Source organism: Vulpes vulpes, chromosome 16 (genome assembly GCF_048418805.1).
Source record: "Vulpes vulpes isolate BD-2025 chromosome 16, VulVul3, whole genome shotgun sequence".
NCBI lineage: Eukaryota > Metazoa > Chordata > Mammalia > Carnivora > Canidae > Vulpes > Vulpes vulpes.
Genome location: NC_132795.1, coordinates 80,059,167 through 80,082,053, shown reverse-complemented (window position 1 = coordinate 80,082,053; position 22,887 = coordinate 80,059,167). Strand labels below are relative to the sequence as shown.

The window sequence follows — 22,887 nt, the reverse complement described above, 5'->3', positions numbered from 1 at the left end:
CCTACTGTAAGGTAATTTCCCTAAGCTTTGACACTTGGGGAAAATCATGCTTTATTGGATAGGGGCTGATGGAAGCAGGCAGGCTGACTACAGGGAGAGCAATAAGACAAGACAACCAGTGTATCTCATACCAATAAGAAAGGCCCAAGACAATTTATAAATAGCTTACTCAGAATTAAAAAAGATAAAAGGCAGCTAGGCCACTTCAAGTGGAGGAAAGAAGCTCAATATACCTCAACAATTCCTATGGGACTCTCTGTGTCACAGAGAATAATTATCATTCATAATAATGAAATCCATGTCATTATATTTTTTTTCTAAAAAAAGTTAAATTACATTCATTGTCCTTTGATTAAGAGAATGGGGAAGTGAATAATGTTTCAGAATGGTTTTTAGCAAAATCTGGCTCATTTTACTTCTGATTTGTTACTTAAAGAGTCATGCTTCAATTAACGTGTGCTTTGCATATTAAAAAAGTGGATATTCCCCAAAAAAAGTTTTGGGAAAAAGTTTGGTACTTTCAAAAAAGTCAACCAAGCATATATTATGGGAAATTATATATTTTGGAGAGAATCCACTTAGACCTATTTTATAATTTACAAAATGTGTGTGTTATGTAAGAATTACATGCGGTGGAGTCTTCCATCTTATTGCATGATTTCAGGGGTCATAGATATAATATTCAGTTAAACTCAGGAGGCATCATTTGTGGAATACTATGTGAATGTCGTTCTCTGGTGTTAGGTTAGGCACTGGCTTAGAGAGGGACATAGCATCATCTTTCCATAGTTTAGGGCAGGAAAGGTTTTAATCCTGCCCTGCCTTTACTTACTTGGTTGACCTGAGAGGTTTGCACTTTGGGACAGGAGAGTGGAGACTGCAGTGTCCTATTGCCCCTGAAATTTCTGTAATGGCTAAATTCATTGCATTTCTGTTTATAGAGGTCATCCCACTCTGCTGACCAGGCTATCTTTTTGCAAACGCAGTGCAGCAGCATTCTATAAAATCCCTGAAGTGGTGGTGATCTGGGCCAACCCAGGACTTGAAATAGGCAAAGGTTGTTTTCATTATCCTTGTTTTAAGCCTCCTTGAACCGGCTTTCCCTCCCTGTCTGACATTTCCTCTGCAACCCCATTACCTAGCTTCCTCGGGTGCCCGGGCACGCACTGTCCTCTGGTTCCCTACAGTCTACAGAGATGAACCCTAGGAACAAACTGTAAGGTAATGATAGCCCATGCACAGTTTTGGGAGACCTAAACCTTATATGCCCTTGGAAGAAAAAGTAATTTAGGGAGAGTCTCTCTAATCGTATGGTGCTTTGAGGAAGTATACAGGTTTATACTGAAAAGGGAGAGTAAGCTTCTCAAGCATTGTGTTTGGTAAAAGATGAATAAAGAACCCTGCCTTGCACTCGTAGGTACTCAGAAATATTTGTGTAGTTGAATGATTAATGTCCTGTTAAAGACATTTCAGAAACCAAGGAACTTATGGGTGAGGTAGTTTTCTTTAGAAGGTCTTTTTTTCCATCCGTGAATTTATCTATAGTAGGTTGTCTTACACTTTGGTTATGGACAATCACAGACTAGTTAAGATGAAGACATTTTAGCTAATAATACTATAAAATCACTTCTTCCAACAACCTATGTCAAAATATCCTAACTAAATCATTCCCTTCTCATGAATACACGTCACTTAAATTTTCCCAATGGTCGATAGCCTCACTTCAATGATTCCATTTTATGAGCTATAATAATAAATTTTAGTAATTGCTTCTGAGAGTTATGCACCTTTATCTCTTGGTAGGAGGCATGAATTTTTATTTCTAACTGTCCACCCACTATATTGACCCACCAACATTTCAAGAATGTGCTGTGTTCACAAAAGAATTCAGCATCTTGCTCTCAAATCTTTTTCTCTTTGCGTGTTTTCTATATTTTGTTAATATAGTACCTTGTTATAATAGCTTGAAACAACACAGATGTATTATCTTACAGCTTTAGAGGTCAGAAGCCTAAAATGGATTGTCAAGGCTGCATTCCTTTTGGATGCTCTAGGGGAGCACCTGTTACCTTGTCTTTTGCATTTTCTAGAAGTTGCCTGCATTCCTTGGCTCATGGCCACTGGCCCCTTTTTCCATCACTCTGATCCATGTTTCCTTCATCATGTCTCCTCTGACTCTGACTTCCTTTTTCATTTATAATGACCCTTCTGATAACATTGAACCTGCTTGGATAATCCAGAATAATCTCTCCAGCTCAAGATTTTCAGTTTACTCACATCTATAGAGTCTGTTTTGCCATATAAAGTAACATCTTTACAAATTCCAGGGATTAGATGTGGACATCTTTAGGTGACCATTCTTTAGTTTACCACATACTATAAATCCCCAATCTATCCTTCTAGTTACTGTCTTTTCCTCATTTTGGGTGAATGGAACCATCTGTTGGTCCACCATGTTTTCTTTCTTCATGTCTTTACTCATGTTTTGCTTTGCAAGGAAAATATTCTTCCACCTTCTGTACATGTCCAAACATATCCCATTTTTTCTAGGCATATTTCTAGAATTCTTCTGTGATTCTTCCTTGTAAGAAGCTATTTCCCCCTTCTATAAAATTCCATAGTATTTATCTCTGCTTTTCATGACTCAAACACAAACAGTTTTAGTTCAAGGTAGAAAATAATATGTCTTTTCCCCTTCTAGACCATGAGATCTTCAAGGGCATATTCTACATCTCATTTGTAGTTGTAGATCATGCTTACCCCTACCCTACTCCCAGCTCCCTGTACAGATCACCACCCATGATGGGTGCTCAGTAAATGCTTTTTGAAAGAATTGATGAATTTCTAGAAATCACCCTGTCATTTTGGCAAAGTCATGAGACCCAAAAGACATGCACTCAGGCTCTTTATATTTTATATATATATATATATATATATATAGAATATATATATATATATGGAATATATTCCTTTCCTTTCCTTTCTTTCCAGTATCTTGATTGTTGAAAATAATATGAAAGGTACTAGGCTTTAGCAGGTTTTTTTTTTTTTTAATATATGATTATATTTAAGGTTTTATTTTCTCTCAGAAGACCAACTTAGGGCTCAGAAAGGGGAAATAAAATTTCAACCCTCCTATAATTACAGATGACAATGTTATTAAAATGTAGAAATTCAATTTTTAAAAAGTCAAATAAGGGTTTTTCTCTCTCTCTTTTTCAAAGCATTCATTTCACTTAGTTTTTCCTGCATATCTAATTGGCAGAAATTACAAGTTACCTTTCTCTCATTTTTCTCCTCTACTGAGATCTTAAAAATGAGTTTCATGTCTTGATTTCACAGATTTGACAGATGTTACCACCCTCTTCAATCACTGCAAGAAATGTGTATCCTTAGCTATAAGAGAGGTGCGAAGGAGATTGGAAAGAATGATCATTTTCTCTCCCTTCCCCAGATGTGTTCATGTTACCCAGGAGTATTTCAGTCATTCTTTTGAGTTGGGTGAAATTATAAGAACTACACGTAAATATGTCGATATTTCATTCTCCCACAGCTTTGGATGTGAGACAGCAGTGTGACAGGATCCTGTTTTTTTTACACTTCAGCAATTTTTCCATGGTCCTCTGAACAGAGTGAAAGAAAACTGCTAACCTGTTTATTAACTTCTAGAAATTCGCTCTCACCTTTTGCCTAACATAAAGTGGAGTAGCTTGTGATTTGCTCGTATCATCAAATAATTGTGAATGAGCATGACCGGCCGAGGGAATCATGATAATGGTTGTGAGGTTGCCTCTGGGCCTTAGGATGACCGCTCTCTGTCTTTGTTTCCTTGAAGTAGTTCCCTTAGCTGGGATGATTTACCTGACTGGAGGTACCCATAACTAGGTCATGATACTCGTATTTTTCCCAACAGCTCTCACCTGTGTAGTTTAAGTATTCTCTAACCTTCAAGAGTAGAAGTGGGTTGAATGCAGTAAATAACTTTGGCTAATCTGGTGTTGTACTAGGCAAGATGTTACCTGTGGACTGAAACTACTCCTCTGGTGCCTCACAAGGACATTCCCAAACTAAACCTCTCGACTACACTGTTTTAGTCTCTTTATAGGTCCTGTGGCCTCAAACATGTCAATAGACAAAGAAGCCACCTGTTTAGATACCCAATTCTGTATCCCTCCTGTTTATAGACCCAATTTATATACCCAGTCCTGCCTTCACATAGTAATATTTTGAACTATTGGGTCCCACAATAGGAAAGCATGCTGAAGAGGCCCAGGCTTCTCTGCCGGAGTCATCATCACACTAGAAACAAAGTCTGGGTTCCAGCTATGAGCCTCCATAGGCATTAATGAGGTGTGCCCCCATACTAGCTCTATTACTGCTTCCTGAGGGACTTCTCTTATGAGAGAAAAGGAAGGAGCCCAGTGTGATTCTGGAGAAGCAGTGGTATATTTCCCATACTTAATTATAAAGCTGTATTGTTCCAAGGTAATTCTCTCTGAGTACAAGGCAGGAAATTAGATAATGCCATCTGATAGGTGCGTGAGTTTCAAAGTTTGACTTGAGGCAGCAAATATCGTCACAGCCAATTTTTCTAAGACCACTTTGAGACAAGCAAACAGACCATTCACATGAGTTAAGAGGATAAGGTTAGACACCCTATCAAAGGTGATTAAGGACAACATTCAGAATCAGTGAGATTTTTATCTGCAATGATAAGTAATTACCTACTATTTTTCTGTTTATTAAAATTTCTCCAAATCCATTCTCTGCATGTATTTACTAAATAGGTGGGAGATATACTTAGTACTTGTTCATGACAGTATTACCTTGATTGAGTTGTTCTATCTAGACCTGGGTTATTTTGCACTTTGCTACCACTAAATTACCTACAAATCAATAGAGAGAATTAGGAACCAAACCTCAAATGTAAGTTAATAAATGTGGACAATTGCTACTTGTGCCAATATTTGCCACAACATAGATTCTTTCACTCAGCATCCAGTGCCCTCTGTGAATCAGGATTTAAGAATGATACGATGAATAAGATTATCACTGACATCAGGAACCCAATAAATAGTAAAGTTATTGTTCATTCCTTCCCACTCCTCACCTCCCAAATTAACTCATCAATAAGCCCCACAACACTGACTTCAAAACAGTCCCCTCTATACATCATCACCACCACCTTACAGCAAGCCACTGTTACCTCATGTCTACACTGCAAAACCTCTTAACTTGTATCTCAGCTTCTCATCTACTCTGCAACCCCATGACACATTTTCTGTTGACCATACAACTGATCTTTTAAATATGTGAACAAACTTATGTCATTATTCTGTTCTTCCTACTTCCATTGATTTTCCTATTACAGTCAGAATAAGGTCTCTCAATTCCCTACCTCTCCCCAACCCCCCGCCACCTCCCCGGCTCTCTCTCCTGCCTTCTCATTTTCTCACTGACCATTCTTGGGTCACACTATCTTTCTTTTGTCCCTCAGATGCTGCAAATTTTTTTGACCTTTGGGCTTTGGCATAGTTGTTCTCTGGAACACGAACACTGTCTCCCCAACTAGTCCATAATTTAGCTCCTTCTGATTGTTCCAGTCCAAGAAGCTTTCCGTGAATACCCAATATAAACAGTCCTCCCTTTTACCCTGTTCGTCACCCTTTGATGTTTTAAAATTTGTTTACGTATTGCTTGGTCAGTTGGATGGTTGGTAGAGAAGAGCTACTCCTGATATCTGGGCACTGGCCTACACCCATACAGTGAGGCCTCAGTGTCATTAGAAGCTGGCCTGGCACTCACAGGTAGACTGTGTTATTTGCCTGCTGGAGAGAAACAATCTCAGAGAACGCTAACATTAGACAAAGTCACTCTGAGACCATGATCTACTGAAGGAAAACAAGATCACATCATTATTTTGTTTACAAAATTATGAAACCAAAGTCTCTGTAAAGCCACAAAATGTTAAACCCTCTCTTGGTAAAATAAGTAACTATTACTTATCTACCAATCATAGGTTTATCCTCATTCTCATCTGCTCTTATTATAGATAAGATTTAAAGAGATGCCCAGTCAGTCATAGAATTTCCTCCACTTCCTGACAGCCTGTTATCCAGAACAAAGTCCTGCTTTCTTAAACACTTCTGCAAATCTCCTAATTAAGCTCAAACTCTTTAAAAAGTCTCTCCTAATACCACCTTACTGAATGTTCCATGGTTCCCCTTGGCATGTGCTATCCCCTGCTACAATGATTAATAAACCCAACTCCGACAATTAATATTATGTTTCTGGCTGGAGGGCATTGACAATGAATGATTTGTTGGTTGGCTCTTGGTTTTCTGACTTTTTCTAACTGGAAGATGAACTCCTTTGGAGGAAGGGCCTTATCATCTTACTCACTACTGTATCCAGTCATAAGTAGGTTTGCCATTTCATAGACCCAACACATATTTGTTGAAAGACTTACTTGGTCTTCTTTATACAGAGGTTTAAGAAACCTTAACATAGTGATTTGCACATTCAGATCCTTGGCCCCAAGGTACCATTTAATGGATTGCAACCTCAACCACAAATCCAAGCGCTTTATTTGCTTTTTTATAGGCCAGTAACACACAAGCCATTGAAATTGGATTTTTGCAATGCAGTTGAAGGCCACCTACCAGCTTATTAAGATTTAAATAATACTAGCATTCAGAAACTCAGGATAGCATACAATTACAGTTACTCAAATTCAAACTGAATAATCTAGAGTCTGGCTGCCATATTCTGCTGGACAGTGTTTCAAAGTGTCCACTGCACATGCAAATGAACAGGTAGTAGAAATTCCTACCTGATTTCTTTTGGATGCTTTTCAACTGATGACAGTTTTGCTTTTTAGTCAGTTGCAAGTTTAGTTATAGCATTTGCAATACCATCTAACTGAGGTTGTTTTATTTTTTTTTATTAACCCTGTTGTATGACACATATGACATCAACTAACATTTTTCGATTATTAGAATTTCAGACATGTATGTTTTAAAGTTCCAAAATCCATCACTCCTAAATCTCTTCCTATTCCTTGCTTCCCAGACTCACTTGTACAATGGCATGTCAACATAATTATAAGTGTTGAATAAGTAGGACAGGCAGGCTTTAGAGTTCTTTTTCTATCTATGTGAGTAGGTCAAGAGTAAAACTAGTTTACGGATAAAATATCTAAGAGAACTCTACTTGCCAAACCACTAAACCTTGAGGCCTTATGCTTTGTGATTCAGCCATGAGTTTAGATATTGCAGAACTCCTCTGAAGGCTAAAGACAACTAACCTATTTCCTAGCCAGTGACTTATGACAAAGGAAGAGTCAACACAGAAGAGTCAACCCTCTTTTTATCTCCTAATACAGCAGCTATTTTCTTTACCCACCCAGGTTTTAGGAGGGAAAAGTATTTTTTTCATATAGAATGTGCTGCTTTATAATAGAGTAATCAAAACAGTTATCTGATTACCAAGGCAATGGCAGGCACTAAGTCTCTCTGTGGGTTTCCCTAGATTTGGAGATAATAGAATGATTTTATAAGAATCAAAGAAATTATTTATTATGCAATAAAACCTTTAATTTAAGAGAACTGCTTCATTCTTTTATTCTTTCATTCTTTTATATATATATATTTGCCAACCATCCCACTCTACAGCAGTTCAGCAGGGATAAACGTATAACTTTCATTTCTGAGTTACTATGTGGGTGTCTCTCAAAGGATCTGATTTTGAAGAAGAACAAATTAAAATAATAATGATATTTGTTGCTGTTTTTCTTTTCACTGATAGAGGTGTGAAACTCTAGCTTTTCATCAACAGACTCAAGTTTCTTTCCATGCTATTAGCTTTCAATTATTCCATAGTTGTGAAACTACAACTAAATATAAAAACTGATTAAACCTTGAAATATTGTCTGCCTGATGTGTCAGGGCAATTTGTACAGGGGAAAAAAATGTAACAATAATCTCCCTAGAATTCTAGCTTCTTATGTCATATTTCTCTTTTAAGTCACAGGTACTGCCTAGGAAAACAACTTTGTTGCATCTGGAATAAATTCAGATAAAATTAACTTCTTCTATTTAAGTTGAATGTTGACATAACGGGCTCACAATTTGACAAACTGTATAAATGTTACTTAGGACATATTTTAAGGTCATCAAAGGGACCAGAGACATGAATTTCATCAGTCAATCAGTTAATCACATTTTACATGCTGTTGCCATACTGTAGTTCTATGCAAGCCTACCACATGCTATAAATGACAGATTGTGAGACATTATCTTCTCCATCAGGAAGCTTTCAAGCAGGGAAACAAGAACAGCACATAGATATAAATTAAATACTAAAAAGTACTAAATGAATGTAGTCTCTAAATATTATAGAAACTTTAAAGCATTGATTCTCAAAGTATAGTCCAGGGAATTTTGTTGCAGGAGGTGGAGGGGATCTATCTGTAAGACCTTTTCAGTGAAGTCAAAATGACTTTTATAATACTAAAATTTTATTTGCCCTTTTCATTCTTATTTTTTTCCCCAAGAATATACTGGAGTTTTTCAGAAATGAAATGACATATGGTTTTGCAACACATTGAATGTAGAAAGATATTTTCCCCAGATATCTTCTATTAAGTCCTATTTAAAGGATTTACAAAAGTGTGAAACAATGCTGTGCCTTTCAAAATATCTTTAAATTGTTATTTTTAATTTTTTAAAGATTTATTTACTTATTTGAGAGTGAGGGAGAGAGTGGGGGAAGGGTCAGAGAGAGAGAGGGAGAGTCTTAAGCAGATTGCTCTGAATGTAGAGCCTGACATGGGGCTTGCTCTCAACAACCCTGAGATCATGACCTGAGCTGAAATTGAGTCAGACAATTAACTGACAGTGCCACCCAGACACCCCAATAGTTATTTTTTAAATGTATGTCATTTATATTAACATGTGATGGATTTATTTTTGTCACTTTAAAATGAGTTAATAGGGATCCCTGGGTGGCGCAGCGGTTTGGCGCCTGCCTTTGGCCCAGGGCGCGATCCTGGAGACCTGGGATCGAATCCCACGTCAGGCTCCCGGTGCATGGAGCCTGCTTCTCCCTCTGCCTGTGTCTCTGCCTCTGTCTCTCTCTCTCTCTCTCTCTCTCTCTCTCTCTGTGACTATCATAAATAAATAAAAATTAAAAAAATTTAAAAAAAAAATAAAAAATAAAATAAAATGAGTTAATATTTTACATTTTTTAACTTAATTTGTAATAGACTAAATATCTGTAGATATAATCTACATAAACAGAAGATTTTTTGGAGTCTTTAATGATTTTTAAGAGTGAAAATTGGTATGTCCCAGTCAGATGTAAAGTATGTTTTAAGTAACATTATAATAATAATAATGGTTTAACTTCTAAGGTGAGTGAATATTTTGTGGTTGTTGTCTTAGATAATAGGCAAGGTAGATTCAAGGTTGTCTGAGGTAGTTTCACACTCACTTGCATGAGTGACTGATATGCCTTCTTCAGTGACTGAGAAAGGATAAGACTGTGGCCAGCCTGCTGGGAATGTGCCTGGGAGTGTGTCATGCCTGGGACCTCCATTCATCATGCTTGTCAGAGTGGAGATGAAGTCGAGGATTTTAAAGCAGTTACCATTTATGGAAATGACAAAATGCAATGCACACTAACGATTTCATTGGTTTTGATTGATCAAACTGGAGTCCACATACAATTGATGATTGAAATAAAGCCTAGCATTTTTCCAAATGGGCAAAATCTAGTTCACTGTGAAATAAAATGTAGCATCTTTTCCAGACTTTGCATGAAACTGTACATAATTTTAAAAATTCTAATAACAGTATTTACCTTGCCAAAGATTTTGGCCTTTATTAAATATAGACTACTAATTATTTCCATAGTCGAGTGAACCTTATCAAAAATAAATTATGTAGAATCATAAAATTCAAATAGTCTATGCAGTACCCAGCAGCAACTTCTTCATGTTAATGGTTAATGATGATTGCTACTATTTATTGACCATTGAATAAGTGCCAGTTTTTCTAAGTGTTCTATATAACCTCATTTATACCTTATGGGAAATTTCAAAAGCTAGGTACTGCCGTTTTTCTCATTTTATGGTTGAAGAAGTTTGGTACGTAGAAAAGTTGAGCTAACTAACTGATCTAAACCCCAAAGTTAGGTCATGAAACCAGATCTGTCTGATTTCACTTCCCATGGTTTTACCACTAAGATACTCTCTTCCCTATGGTCACATGTTACATGCATTTGGTTGGCAAAAGTGACTCAGTCCCTTTATTGCATAGACAAGGACACTCCAGCATCAGCAGATTACATGGCTTATACACAATCACAAGATAGGAAACAGTTCATATCCTCTCACTCTGTTCCTTAGGTGGACGTGTGAAACTCAATATAGCATATGGACCTAGAAGTCATACTTTGTCATTGAACTTTCAGAATATTTTTTAAAAGATTTTATTCATTTATTAGAGAGAGAGAGAGAGAGCACAAACAGGGGGAGCTGCAGAGGGAGAGGGAGAAGCAGGCTTCCCGCTGAGCCGGGAGCCCAATGTGGGGCTCAATCCCAGGACCCTTGATCATGACCTGAGCCAAAGGCAGGCGCTTAACCGTCTGAGCCACCCAGGTGCCCCCAGAGTATTTTCTATGGAATATAATTTCTGTGGCATTTATAAGATACAGTATCAGTGTGTATGTGTATATATGTGTGTGCTTTTTTGATGGATTCTTCCTACCCCCCCTGCCTGCCATGTTGTTGTTGTTTTGTTGTTGTTGTTGTTGTTGTTGTTATTGTTTTGCCTAGTCAGGCTGTACTATGTATTGGTTGAATGATTGACAGTGAGTGAATGGATGAATGGTCTATTATTTTGCTTTTCTGGACATAAGTTCTAGAAACTAACTCCCCATCTGACACTGATTTTAATAAGAGTCTTCTGATACTATTTATTTTTCATAATGAATTATTTATAAGCATCCTTTTAGAAAAAAAAATGTTTCTGTTGCCAGAAAAGTTGTTAGTTTGTTTTAAAATCACCAGTCTAGGGGCACCTGGGTGGCTCAGTCAGTTAAACATCTGCCCTAAGCTCAGATTATGATCCTGGGGTCCTGGGATCAAGCCCTGCATCAGGCTCCCTGCTCAGCCAGGCGTATGCTTGTCCCTCTCCCTCTGCTCTGCTCTTGCTCTCTCTCTCTCAGTCTCTTTCTTTTTTTCTCTCTCTCTCAAATAAATAAATCTTTAGAAAAATTAAACCACCAGTCTAGTTTATACAGCCTATTTTCTCAATTTGGTTAAGTAACAAAATTCAGCAAGATCTAATGATTTTATTAGAACGAAGGCTAAGATATGCCTCATTAATATGTGACTATCAGCCCTTCACTTTTCACTTGCTAGTCATGTTTCTATGCTTTACATTTCTTATCTTTTAATTTTTTTAAAGATTTTATTTATTTAATCATGAGAGACACAGAGAGAAAGAGGCAGAGACACAGGCAGAGGGAGAAGCAGGCTCCATGCAGGGAGCCCAACAAGGGACTCGATATGGGTCTCCAGGATCATGACCTGGACTGAAGGTGGCGCTAAACCGCTGAGCCACCCAGGCTGCCCTATCTTTTAAATTTTAATTATAATATACTTTCTTTGTGTGTATTTCTTACCAGGTTTTGGTAAAGGATAAAATGAGAGCATATATATTGAAATGTGGCAAAATTCATAAAGTGATATATAAGAATAATTATTGATTATATGTTATTAAGTAGTATCAGGGGCTATTTTAAAATTTGTATTCTCTCCATAGTGGGGCCATGTGCATGCTACAGTCTTCACAGGTGGTTTCTAATCCATTTCATCCATAAAAGGTGCTTCATTTTGAGCTACAAAGAAACATTTTCTGACTCTGGTGTACCTAAAAGTTATTATCTAAGTATTCAAAGAGTTGATTCACAGGATGTCACAAAATCATGCCAACAAGACCCTGAAAGTAGATCAGTAAAAATATAAAATATAGATCTACCAAAGATAAATATTAAAAATATATAAATGTTACAGAACAGAACTACAATAATACAAATCATTTTCGGACTGGATGGCCTATAATAGAATTGGTGAAAGAAGGCCTTTTTACTCAGGGATACAGGAAGAGTCTTGGGCTTGTGCATCACATTTACCCTTTCATTCATCCACTCACATAACAAGCCTTTGTTGAATGTATAATATACGCCCAGCCTTGTGATAGAGAGTAAGACTCTAAAAATAAAGTGGACAGAAGCTTAACTGTGGAGTTACTAATCATCTAGGAAGCAGAAAAAACAACAAACATGAAACTATTTGATAAGTACTAAAATTGATATTATTACAAAGTACTTTGGGAACACAGTGGAAATAATGACTAACTCTGCCCAGGAGCTTTGGGAAGGCTGAAAGAAAGAGTAGCATTTGAGCTTGGTATAAGACAATGTGTAGGAGTTTACCAGAACTTTTTTTTTTTTTTTTAATGGGAAAAGGGCATCTCTAGATAGAAAAAAACAACATGTTCACACCAGTGAAGATGTAATAGAACATAGCATGCTGGAGACAATGTGAAAATTAGAACAAGTCTTTTGAAAAGTACTTTGGCAGATTGTTTCAAGATCTATAAAAACACTTATGTCTTTAGACCAGTAATCCCACTTATGGGAATTTATCTTATGAAAAAAATACACGGGAAGAAAAGTGTTATTTACAATAGCAGAAAAATAAAATTGAAATGGATCCATTATCCAAAAAAATACAAAATAGTCATGTAAGTTATATTGTACCATTTTGACTTGTTAGAATGATGATAATGATATTCTAAGTCAAAGTAAAAATAAATGCATATGCCATCATATTCAATTATAAAACAAGAAAGTGTATCTTTATTATTATAACTATTTGAAATTATATGTGTGTACAGATAAGATATGGAAAGAACATGGAATGAAATCAAAACAATAACAACAGCATTAACAACAAAAAGTTTTGTGAAGGTGGTCACAGGCTTGTGAATGAATTTTTTTTTTTTTTTATAGATTGACTTTGTTGTGGTCCTGTCTTTTACTAATTCAACTAATGTTAATCGACACTTTCACATGTGCTACAAGCGTTGCTATGTCCTCCAGTTGAAAACATAAAGGAGCTTATCATTTATATATTTTTTTTTAATTTTAAAGAAAAACACTTTTACTCTCTCATGCCTTTGCTGAAATAATTAACTCTACCACTTTCAAGACCCAAGCTCAATGCAGTCTCTTCTAGGAAGACTTTTCAGAATTTGTCCATCCCATCATTCCTAATATCTCTCTAGATTTTCCAATCTCTGTCCCTCAAAATGAATGACATTGTGCTTTTGGAGTTGAATTGGATAATTCAACATATCCAAAGCTGGCATCACAGTGAGAGAGGGTTGGGGTTGGGATGTAGTTAAGTGTGTTTCTCAAAGGAAGGTTTTAAACAGTGCCTTAGGGCACCTGGGTGGCTCAATCAATTAAGCATCTGCCTTTGGCTCAGGTCGTGTTCCCGGGGTCCTGGAATGGAGCCCTGAGTCCTGGGTCAGACTCCCTGCTCAGCAGGGAGCCTGCTTCTCCCTCTCCCTCTGCCTACCACTCCCCTTGCTTGTGCTCTTGCTTTGTCAAATAAATAAATAAAATCTAAAAAAAAATATTTTAAAAATCCTGCATCAAAATCACTTGGAGTACATGATAAGCACGCAGCTTTTCACTCTCATCGCTAGAAATTTTAATAAAGTAGATCAGGATGGGTCTAGAAAACTAGCTTTTAAGCAAACACTCTAATTCTTAGGCATCTTAAATTTGGAAACCATAATCACAAAATATTGAATCTGTATGGAATAATTGCATCTGCCTGCTGGAGCTTTCTCATGTAACATTATAAGAGTGACCATGTGAGAACTTCTCTGTTCACTGATTTTCTTCCAAGATGAGCTTTATTCCCATCTTAGGTTTCACAGTTTTGTTAATGGAAACTATTCACTCTTAGTAAGTAAAAATGTGGGTTCTGTTTGTGCATGCGCTTCTGTGCATGCTTAGGATTGTGGAGTCATGCATAAGCTTCTGTGTAGGTATCTCTTCTAAGTCATTCTGACTGCTTATGACATCATTGTGTGGTCCATTATCAAGGAGTACGGGAGCAGGGAGAAAGGAGGCTTACATTTGATGTCTGGTAAGCTGTGTTCACTAAAAGGCAAAAGTTTCCCACAGTCTATTAATGTACCTCAGCTATCTATAAGGTTTTGTATTTTTTTTCTCTACTTTTTGTTCCCTCCTTCCTTTCTCCTTTCCTCTTCTTTCTTCCTTCCTTTCTTTACTTCCTGCCTCTTAATAGACTTGATCACAGACTGCGACTTTCTTGCTTAACGCTTTTCATCAATTAGCCACCAAAAATATTCGGTCACTGGCATCTCTTCAGTAAGAGGCATTATCCTACCCACAACATCCTGAAGAATCAGGGGCACCTGGGTGGCTCAGTGGGAGAATCTTGATTTCAACTCAGGTGATGATCTCAGGGTTGTGAGATTGAGCCCGCCCCTGTCAGGCTCTGCGCTCAGTGGGGAATCTGCTTGAGGATTCTCCCTCTCTGTCTCTCCCTCCCCCCGCCCGCTCACATGTACTTGCATGCTCTCTCTCTATATATATATATATTGCTCTCAAATAAATAAATAAATCTTTAAAAATATATATCCTGAAAGAATCAGTTCCTTATTAACTTTGTCCTTCAGCTCTTGGGTTTGGATCAAACTGAACAATTAGTCATCCTACTGTCAAAAATTTTTTAAAAATATAGCATGCCAAAAATTTCAGAAAATTATAAGAACAAGTTAGAAATTAGCAGTATAAATCCTAAAGAGATTACTCTGAAAAGAGTATGCTTTAGCATCGTTACCCTTTGACCTCAGACTGCCCAACCTAGAAGCCAACTGGGAGAAAAGCAATGAAGAGGAGATTTCTGTAGAGTGCACTCTCACTTCATCTTCATGAATCATTGTTGTGCGTGAAATGGGCTAGGGATTTCTTTCTGAGTGGATTTATTGTCTTAAACAATTGGGGAAGGTTTGATATGATTTCCGGTGGATTCTGATCTCATAAAAGGAAGCTTACCTCTATCTAGAGGTCTACAGAGCCATCCTAAGAAAACTCCTCTCAGTATAAATGAATTTTAGGATATGTATAAGGGGCCTGCCTGGATATTTGCATATTCATGGTTTCTAATTGCAGGAGTGTGGTAGGGACAAGGCAGTCAAGTGCCATATCTATCCATGGCTGTAAAACAGTCATCCTATTCTTCAGAATGTTACTAATTACATACATCTTCTATGCACATTAATCTTTCTTGCTGAAAAATATTTTCAACTAAAATATTCTTTATATTGTGAAGTCCAGTTTGGGAAACTGTCTCTTAATGGATGTCTCTAAAGCACCTATATTTTTTTTTTATTTTCTGCTAACGTGCTGATCTCTCCCAATTTCTCTATTGGTAAACACTAGCCCAACACTTTCTCATTTTATGCTTTAAAAAAAAGCTTCCTATTTCCATTCATTAGAAATCCTCTTGACGTGGCTTTTCTTGAAAAAGAATTCTGAATTTGAAATTCTAAGATAATCCTGAGGTTCTTAAATTATGGAGGTAGGATGCAGGTTTCAGGATCCATCTAAGTCAGAGGCAGCATCATTCTCCAGGGAAGGGTCCAGAAATACGGATATTTAACAAATTTCTTCCTTGGTTCTTATGCATACTAAACATGCAGAACAACTACTGTGGAGTACCAGGGGTAGTTCTCATTTGGAAGAACATTTGCTGTGCAGTCAAGTAGACTTCTAATTGCCAGCTTCATGTGTATAGATGTTATTTAATCCCCCCGAGCCTCAATTTCTCTTATTTTTCTTATTTTTTTAAAGATTTAATTTATTTATTTGAGAGAGAGAGAGAGAGTGTGTGTGTGTGTGTGTGTGTGTGTGTGTGCACCGTGCACCCATCCATGATTGGGGGGATAGGGCAGAGGCAGAGGGAGACTCCTTGCTGAGTGGGAAGTCAGATGTGGCTTGATCTCAGGACCCCAAGATTATGGCTTGAGCCAGTCAGATGCTTAACCTCAGCCACCTAAGTGACCCTCAGTTTATTTTATTTTTAACATTAATATAATAAATTTTAGAGTAAAATGTTATCAAAAAGATTATATGAGGCATAGTTTTTTTGTGTGTTTTTACTTTTTAAAAAGCTTGTATACCTAGAGAAATAATCATTGTAGAAGACAAAACCCACAAGAATAAAGTAGCAGAAAAATAAGATATAGAATATATGAAATATATATTTAGACATTATAAATATAAAATATATTTAGACATTAATTCACATCCTACCTTTAATATGTACTTGCAAATATTTAGTTAATAGTTAACAGAAGTTTAGTGGTGCTCCATGGCATCAAACTAGAACTGCCATTATGGGGAGAAAAAGCAAAAACAATAAAATTTTTAAACAAAGACAATCTACTATGATTTTCTAGCATTTCTATTTTTCCCGTTTTCTTAAAAACTGTAAATGATCTTGGGACCCCTGGGTGGCTCGGTGGTTGAATGGCTGCCTTTGGCTCAGGGTGTGATCTCCGGGTCCCAGGATCGAGTCCCAGAGGGCATCTCCCTCTGCCCATGTCTCTGCCTGTCTCTGTGTCTCTCATGAATAAATAAATAAAATCTTTAAAAAGAATGTAAATGATCCGGAATATCTCCCCCACATATATTCTCTCACAAGGAGAGCTTACTTCCTGACATATGTCTTTTAAAAGTCATCCTAGCATCCTACTTCTCATTCATCATGACTGTGGTGCAAATACAGACAAGGGAATTTGCATTAAAAAAAAAAAGTCTTCGGCAGATAGGCTTATTCTTCTGAAGGAGGAGACTCAAATCTCCTTTTTTGTCTCATATCCTCTAAATGCTCATTGGAAGATCCTTCTCTAAGCTTTCAGTGCCTTAATCCAGCATCACTAGGGCAAGGAGGAATATTGGAAGCCATCCTTTGTCTCTTATTTGACATCTTATTTTCACCTTCCTCTAAGTCTTACTCTGGTTGATAATTATGGTGATTTTTGAAAGCATCTTGAAAGTTGCCAATATCATGTTTACCCATTGACTGGATTGGGAAGAATTCCACTGTCACTTATTTCAAACCAAGTTATTTAACCTCTCTGCATCACAGTCCTTCATCTGTAAAATCAAAGAGTTGGACTATGCAAACTATAAAACCTCTTGGACTCGTAAAGATCTCTCTAGAGAGAATTATGACGTGCAATGCTCATTCACTCCACACAGTATGTAAATAGATCTGTAGATCTTTCTACTGATCTCACTTTTCTTTCTCCCTCTCTTCCTTCCTCCCTCCCTCCCTCCCTCTACTGCTTTCCTGCAATATTTTCTCATCAGAAGGGCATAAATTTGACCTAAAGCTGCTGCAGTGTCCTAGTAATACAGGTGGCTGTGTATCTCAGCTCTGCTGCACTAACCCTGAATGCCACAGGCTTGACCAAGTGTGGAAATTGGCCTGACAGGAGTCACAGAGGGAAAGGGCCTGAAGCTGCCCTGAGAACTCTGTTTCCAGAAACCCTGTCTATGGATGGTAAGACTGGGTGGGGGCCGGAAGAGAAGGACTGCAGACATCATATCTATGGGGGATGCAGTGGCTCTCTGCTCCTCTGCACACTATGATGTGGGATGGTCTGAAATAGCAGTTGTTCACTTGCTTGTTTACGGGTACATCTTTGTGGACCATAAAGTAGCTACAACTTATAAATAGCCTGAGAAGTATAATTTGAGGGTCATAAAAGCCCCTTCCTCCTCACATATTCTCCAAATAGCCCTCTCGTGGTCCCTGTAAATACTACCTTTTCTGGCCACATCTGTAAAAATCCAAATGTGAAGAGGAATAAGGACCTCAGATCTTTTGTATTATTGATTGCAATGAGATTACTTTCTCAGACCCTTTGTTTAAATTAAAGACAAAACTGAAGGCGTGCCTGGGTGGCTTAGTTGACTAAGTGTCAGACTCTTGATTTTGTCTGGGGTGATGATCTCAGGGCTCAGGTGGCAGATCTCAGGGTCCTGAGATCCAGCCCCCTCCTGCTGTTCCCCACTCAGTGGGGAGCCTGCTTCTCTCTTTCTCCCTCTTTCCCTGCTCCTGCCTGCGCTCTCCCCCCAACCAATCGTAAAGCCAAAAATAAATAAATAAATAAAAGTAGATTTTTTTGACCTGTCTGCATATTTGAACAAGACCCTATTGTCTTTGCTAACATGCTTTTTGTCATAGGCTTCCAGGTCACCACACCAGTTCTTCTCTTACCTCCTCTTCCCCAAGATTTCTTTAAGGAATCCAGGGCCTGGTCCTCGGTCCTCCTCTCCTCTAGACCTAAACTTGCTTACTTGCCACTTTACAATATACATCTCATAGTACTGAGTACTTTTTGTTTTCAACCTGTTTGTAAATAAGGTAGAAAAGCACAGTATTTAGTACATGTTTCTCAATCTCACTATTGATGTTTAGGCCAGATAAGTCTTCATCACACTCACTGTCCTGTGTGTTGTAGTTTGATAAGCAGCATCTTTGGCTACTACCCACTAGATGCTAGTAGCACCTCCTCAGGTGTGACAACTAGAAATATTTCCAAATATTATCAAGTGACCCTTGGGGACAAAATTACCCTCCATAAACTACTGATTTAAAATAACTTTGTGTGGGGACACCTGGGTGTCTCTGTGGTTGAGCATCTGCCTTTGGCCCAGGGCGTGATCCTGGAGACCCCGGGATCGAGTCCAACATTAGGCTCCCTGCATGGAGCCTGTTTCTCCCTCTGCCTGGGTCTCTGCCCCTCTCTTCTGTGTCTCTCATGAATAAATAAATAAAATCTTTAAGAATAAATAAATAGGGGATCCCTGAGTGGCTCAGTGGTTTAGCGCCTGCCTTTGGCCCAGGGCACCATCCTGAGGTCCCAGGATCGAGTCCCACATCGGGCTCCCAGCATGGAGCCTGATTCTCCCTCTGCCTGTGTCTCTGCCTCTCCCTCTCTCTCTCTCTCTCTGTCTCTCTCTATCATGAATAAATAAATAAAATCTTAATAAATAAATAAATAAATAAATAAATAAATAAATAAATAAAATGTGTAAAACACAAAGACCCTTTAACAGTGCTACTTATCAGCCTTTTACTTAAGTTAACCTACTCAATATTTTTTTTAATGTTTCTATCCCTTAAAGTCCTAGGATTTGAAATACAGTCACAAAAAGAGTGAACAATAGAATCTATAAGCTAAGTTCTGTCTCTTGAATAAAATAAGGTTGCGCCAAGTAGGAAACACAAGAGAATGGATTTCGTTTTGTCTTTCGCCCTTCACCACTATTGGTTAAAAAACATGCGCATTAGCTTGTCTTTAAAGCAGCAATAAACAATATCCTAAATTAGGATTCATGGTTAGCTGTGCCACTTCTTGCTAATTGCATCCTGCTGAGAAAACTAAGGCTTGGAGGGGTTAATTTCCCAAAGCTCCACTAATTAGCCAAATCATTTACTTCTCAGTTCTCACCTGTAAGAATCAGAGATAATTTAGGTGAATTGTCACTACAAATTGTAAAGCTCTTAACACCTGTAGGTTTGTATTGTTATAGGCATTCAGAGATGAAAGTAGTAGAAGATGAATATGGTTTGTGGAGGTCTTCAGCTAAATTGCCAGAACCTGTGTCTGGCAGCTCCTTTTTTGCCCACACCTAGCCTATGTTCTTTGCATAAAAAAAGCAGGTCATCCTTCCGTCTCCCCATTTTTCCCCTCAACATTTGTGCTCAACATTTGTGTCTACCAATCACTTTCTTCTAAACCATCGTTTAAATTAATTAATTTTAAATTAGGAAAGTAATACATAGACTTGATGAAAAATGTATAAAATGGGCTAATAAAACTATGCCTCAGTCCCACCTTGGAACTCAGCTTTGCTCCTCAGATTTAACTACTATTAACTGATATTTTATGCATTTTTGGAAATTTCCTCTGCATATGGAACTGTATATTTAGGTGTGTAAATGTTTGTGTGTGTGTTTAGTGTGTCCAGACTTCAAACAACTTAAAAGTTGTCCCTTTTTAGTTTAAATAACATTACATCTTACAGATCTTTTCACATAAGAACAGTTGAATTTGCCAAATTATATTTTACAGCTGCAGAGTATCTCTACTGTAATACTGTACCATAATTTATCTGATCAGTTTATTTATTGATGACTAAATAGTTTCCACTTTTGGTTATTACAATAGCGCAGTGAATAGGTTTGATGATGTTTTATTATTATTGTTTTCTTTTTGATAAAAAGCATCTGGGTGGGCCATAATTTTTTCCCTTAAAAAAGTAAAGTTTGGGCTCTTGGGTGACTCAGTCGGTTAAGCATCTGTCTTAGACTCTAGTCATGGTTCCAGGGTCCTGGGATCAAACCCTACATCAGGCTCCCTGCTCAGCGGGGAGTCTATTTTTCCCTGTGCCCCTATCCCCGCTCATGCTCTCTATCTCTCAAATAAATAAATACCTTTAAAATCTTAAAAAAATATTTTTAAGTAAAGTTTGGTTGTTGAGGATTATTTTATTGTTGAATAAATAGGCCAAATAGAATGAGCACAAAGAAATATATATTTTAAAGAATTTGAAAAGTGCATTATTATTTTCTGGTAGTCAATACTGAATCAGGGTGGAAAGAAATTTGCAGAAAACTTGGCAGGGTCAGTGTTTCAAGAATATGTTTAAAAAATAGTTTCCAAGGTGAAATAAACTTTGGAATTTCAGCATTTTAAAACTCAGTGACAATGTACTGATGATGACATATCTATCAGTATTTATTCTCAGGTTTTTTTAAGTACTGTTGGGTCATTTTAAAGGAGTTAGAATTAATCCTTGAAAATGCATGGTTATAATTGAAACGGGGCAATGAAAAATGATAGAGAAGCGCCCTGGTATTCTTTCTGTTATTCCTGAAGGTTGTTCACTCTTTCTTTTGAGCTGCTTCTTTTTTAAAAAAATCTCCATCATATTACCATTTGAAAAACACCACAGTCTCATCACTTATAACCTTACCTGTCAGACTGGATACAATCATCTGTTACCTTGAAGAACTGTGCAAAATGTCTGTTATTACACAATGATCAACTTATATACCAGATGTATTGAGGGATATGATTCCATATGGTATTCCAGATGTGGAGCCTTTGCTTCCCAAAGAATTATTTTAAACATAAGAGGAAAGACAAAAAATAAGTCCACATCCCCATCACTATATAACACATTTGTTCTTCAGGCTTTAGGAAATGAGATGTATATCCTTTGGTGCTTGTTTGTCTTTATTTTTAATGATTGATACAATGGCATATTTATTGGGATTTAAATCGTCTTTAAAGAGCAGTTCTAACTGGCAGAAAAGCGCAATCATGTACTCCTTATTGTTGTATAATTGCCTTTACAGAGTCATCCCATAAAAACACCCATTATAAACTTGGCATTCAAAGAGAGAAAAAAAAGTCATTCGTTAACTTGGAAATGAAATTATAATTGCAACCCTAAAGCTCTGCGGCGATCCTGTCAGGAGGGTTGCATGCCACTTGCACAGTCTAAGCTTCTAATTTAATATTAGGTGAAAACATGATCATTAAGGGAAGGGAAGCACCTAAAAGGTTAAGAGTTGGGATGTTTTTTTTAAAAAAAAAAAAGTTTCTCTTTTGTTTTGGGATCACAGTGGATTAGCAAGGAATGCAGAGAAAACTCTCTGTGCATGAAAATAGGTCTTTATCTGGGTCGGACCGAGAGCGACCTGCGCTCCGTCTGCAGGTGCAGCCAGGGTGCAAACGGGACAGCAGCGGCGCCCGGACGGTTGCAGCGGGGCGCGGGCTGGGCTGCGCACCAGCGGCCGGGTCCACTGCAGACGGAACTGCAGCATCTCCTCCTGCAGTAGCGCCTCAGCCATTGGCTCCTCGGTGACACGTGACGGATAGAGCCTTTTCTGTGTCTCTTCTCGCCCATCTGTGTGCAGGGCACTGATAGGCCAGGCTGATGCGCAGGCAATTTATCATCCTGATCTCCCACTGAGTCAGGGAGCTCTCCTGTCACCAGTATTGATTTCAGAGGATGGACTAAATTTCCTAGGATTTCCATTAAGAATTAAGAAAAAAGCTCTAAGCACGCAGGGTAGCCAGACAGACATGGATATGAGATGGCACTGTGAAAACTCGCAGGTAGCTTCTTCTCTCCCAGCCGGTGCTCAGCACAGCTCAGAACTGCAGCATGCAGGGTTTAAGATACCAGAAGCCTAAGAACAATAATAATGAAAATGAGAATAAACTCTTTTTGGATGAACTGATTTTAAGATTTTCGTTACAGTATTTATTTTTTGGAGGTTGCATGTCAAATTTATGCACGCTCTGTATGAAATGTAGAAAGGCTGCTTTAATTTTTTAATGTCCTTAAACCCTGAGCATGGTTGCTTCTAGTTTTGTTTGCTGCTTTTTGTGAGCTTACGAGGTTTTTTTTTTTTTTTTTAGCATGCTTGTGGCAAAACAACCAAAAATTGTGCGTGTGTGTGTGTATATATATATATATGTATATGTATATACGTATTAAGTTGGTTCAAGTAAAAGCATGAATAAAAGCTGCTTTCAATACTTGCCAGACTGCTTTATTATTGTTAATGACCTGGTGATAATTTTGCCTAAATATGCTTAGATTCTGACCATGCATGCTTTTGCGGCAGAGTGGGCTTTCGTGGAGAATTTGTAAAGCTGGAATGTCTGAATTAAATGTATGTTT

At 37.7% G+C, this 22,887-nt stretch overlaps 1 protein-coding gene across 50 annotated transcripts in view; it reads left to right on the top strand.

The window, feature by feature from the left end:
• NRXN1 (neurexin 1) overlaps positions 1–22,887 on the top strand; it is a 1,110,734-nt gene that overhangs the window by 1,034,986 nt on the left and 52,861 nt on the right. Inside the window, exon 1 of one of the 50 annotated variants that reach the window (XM_025992635.2) lies at positions 22,038–22,316. The exons of 48 other annotated variants lie outside the window; for them this stretch is intronic. In XM_025992635.2, the coding sequence (XP_025848420.1) occupies positions 22,284–22,316 (33 nt within the window). In that variant the 5' untranslated portion in view covers positions 22,038–22,283. Of the gene's footprint in view, positions 1–22,037; positions 22,317–22,887 lie in introns of those variants that run through there. One more of the 50 variants, XM_025992634.2, reaches the window with a different exon arrangement.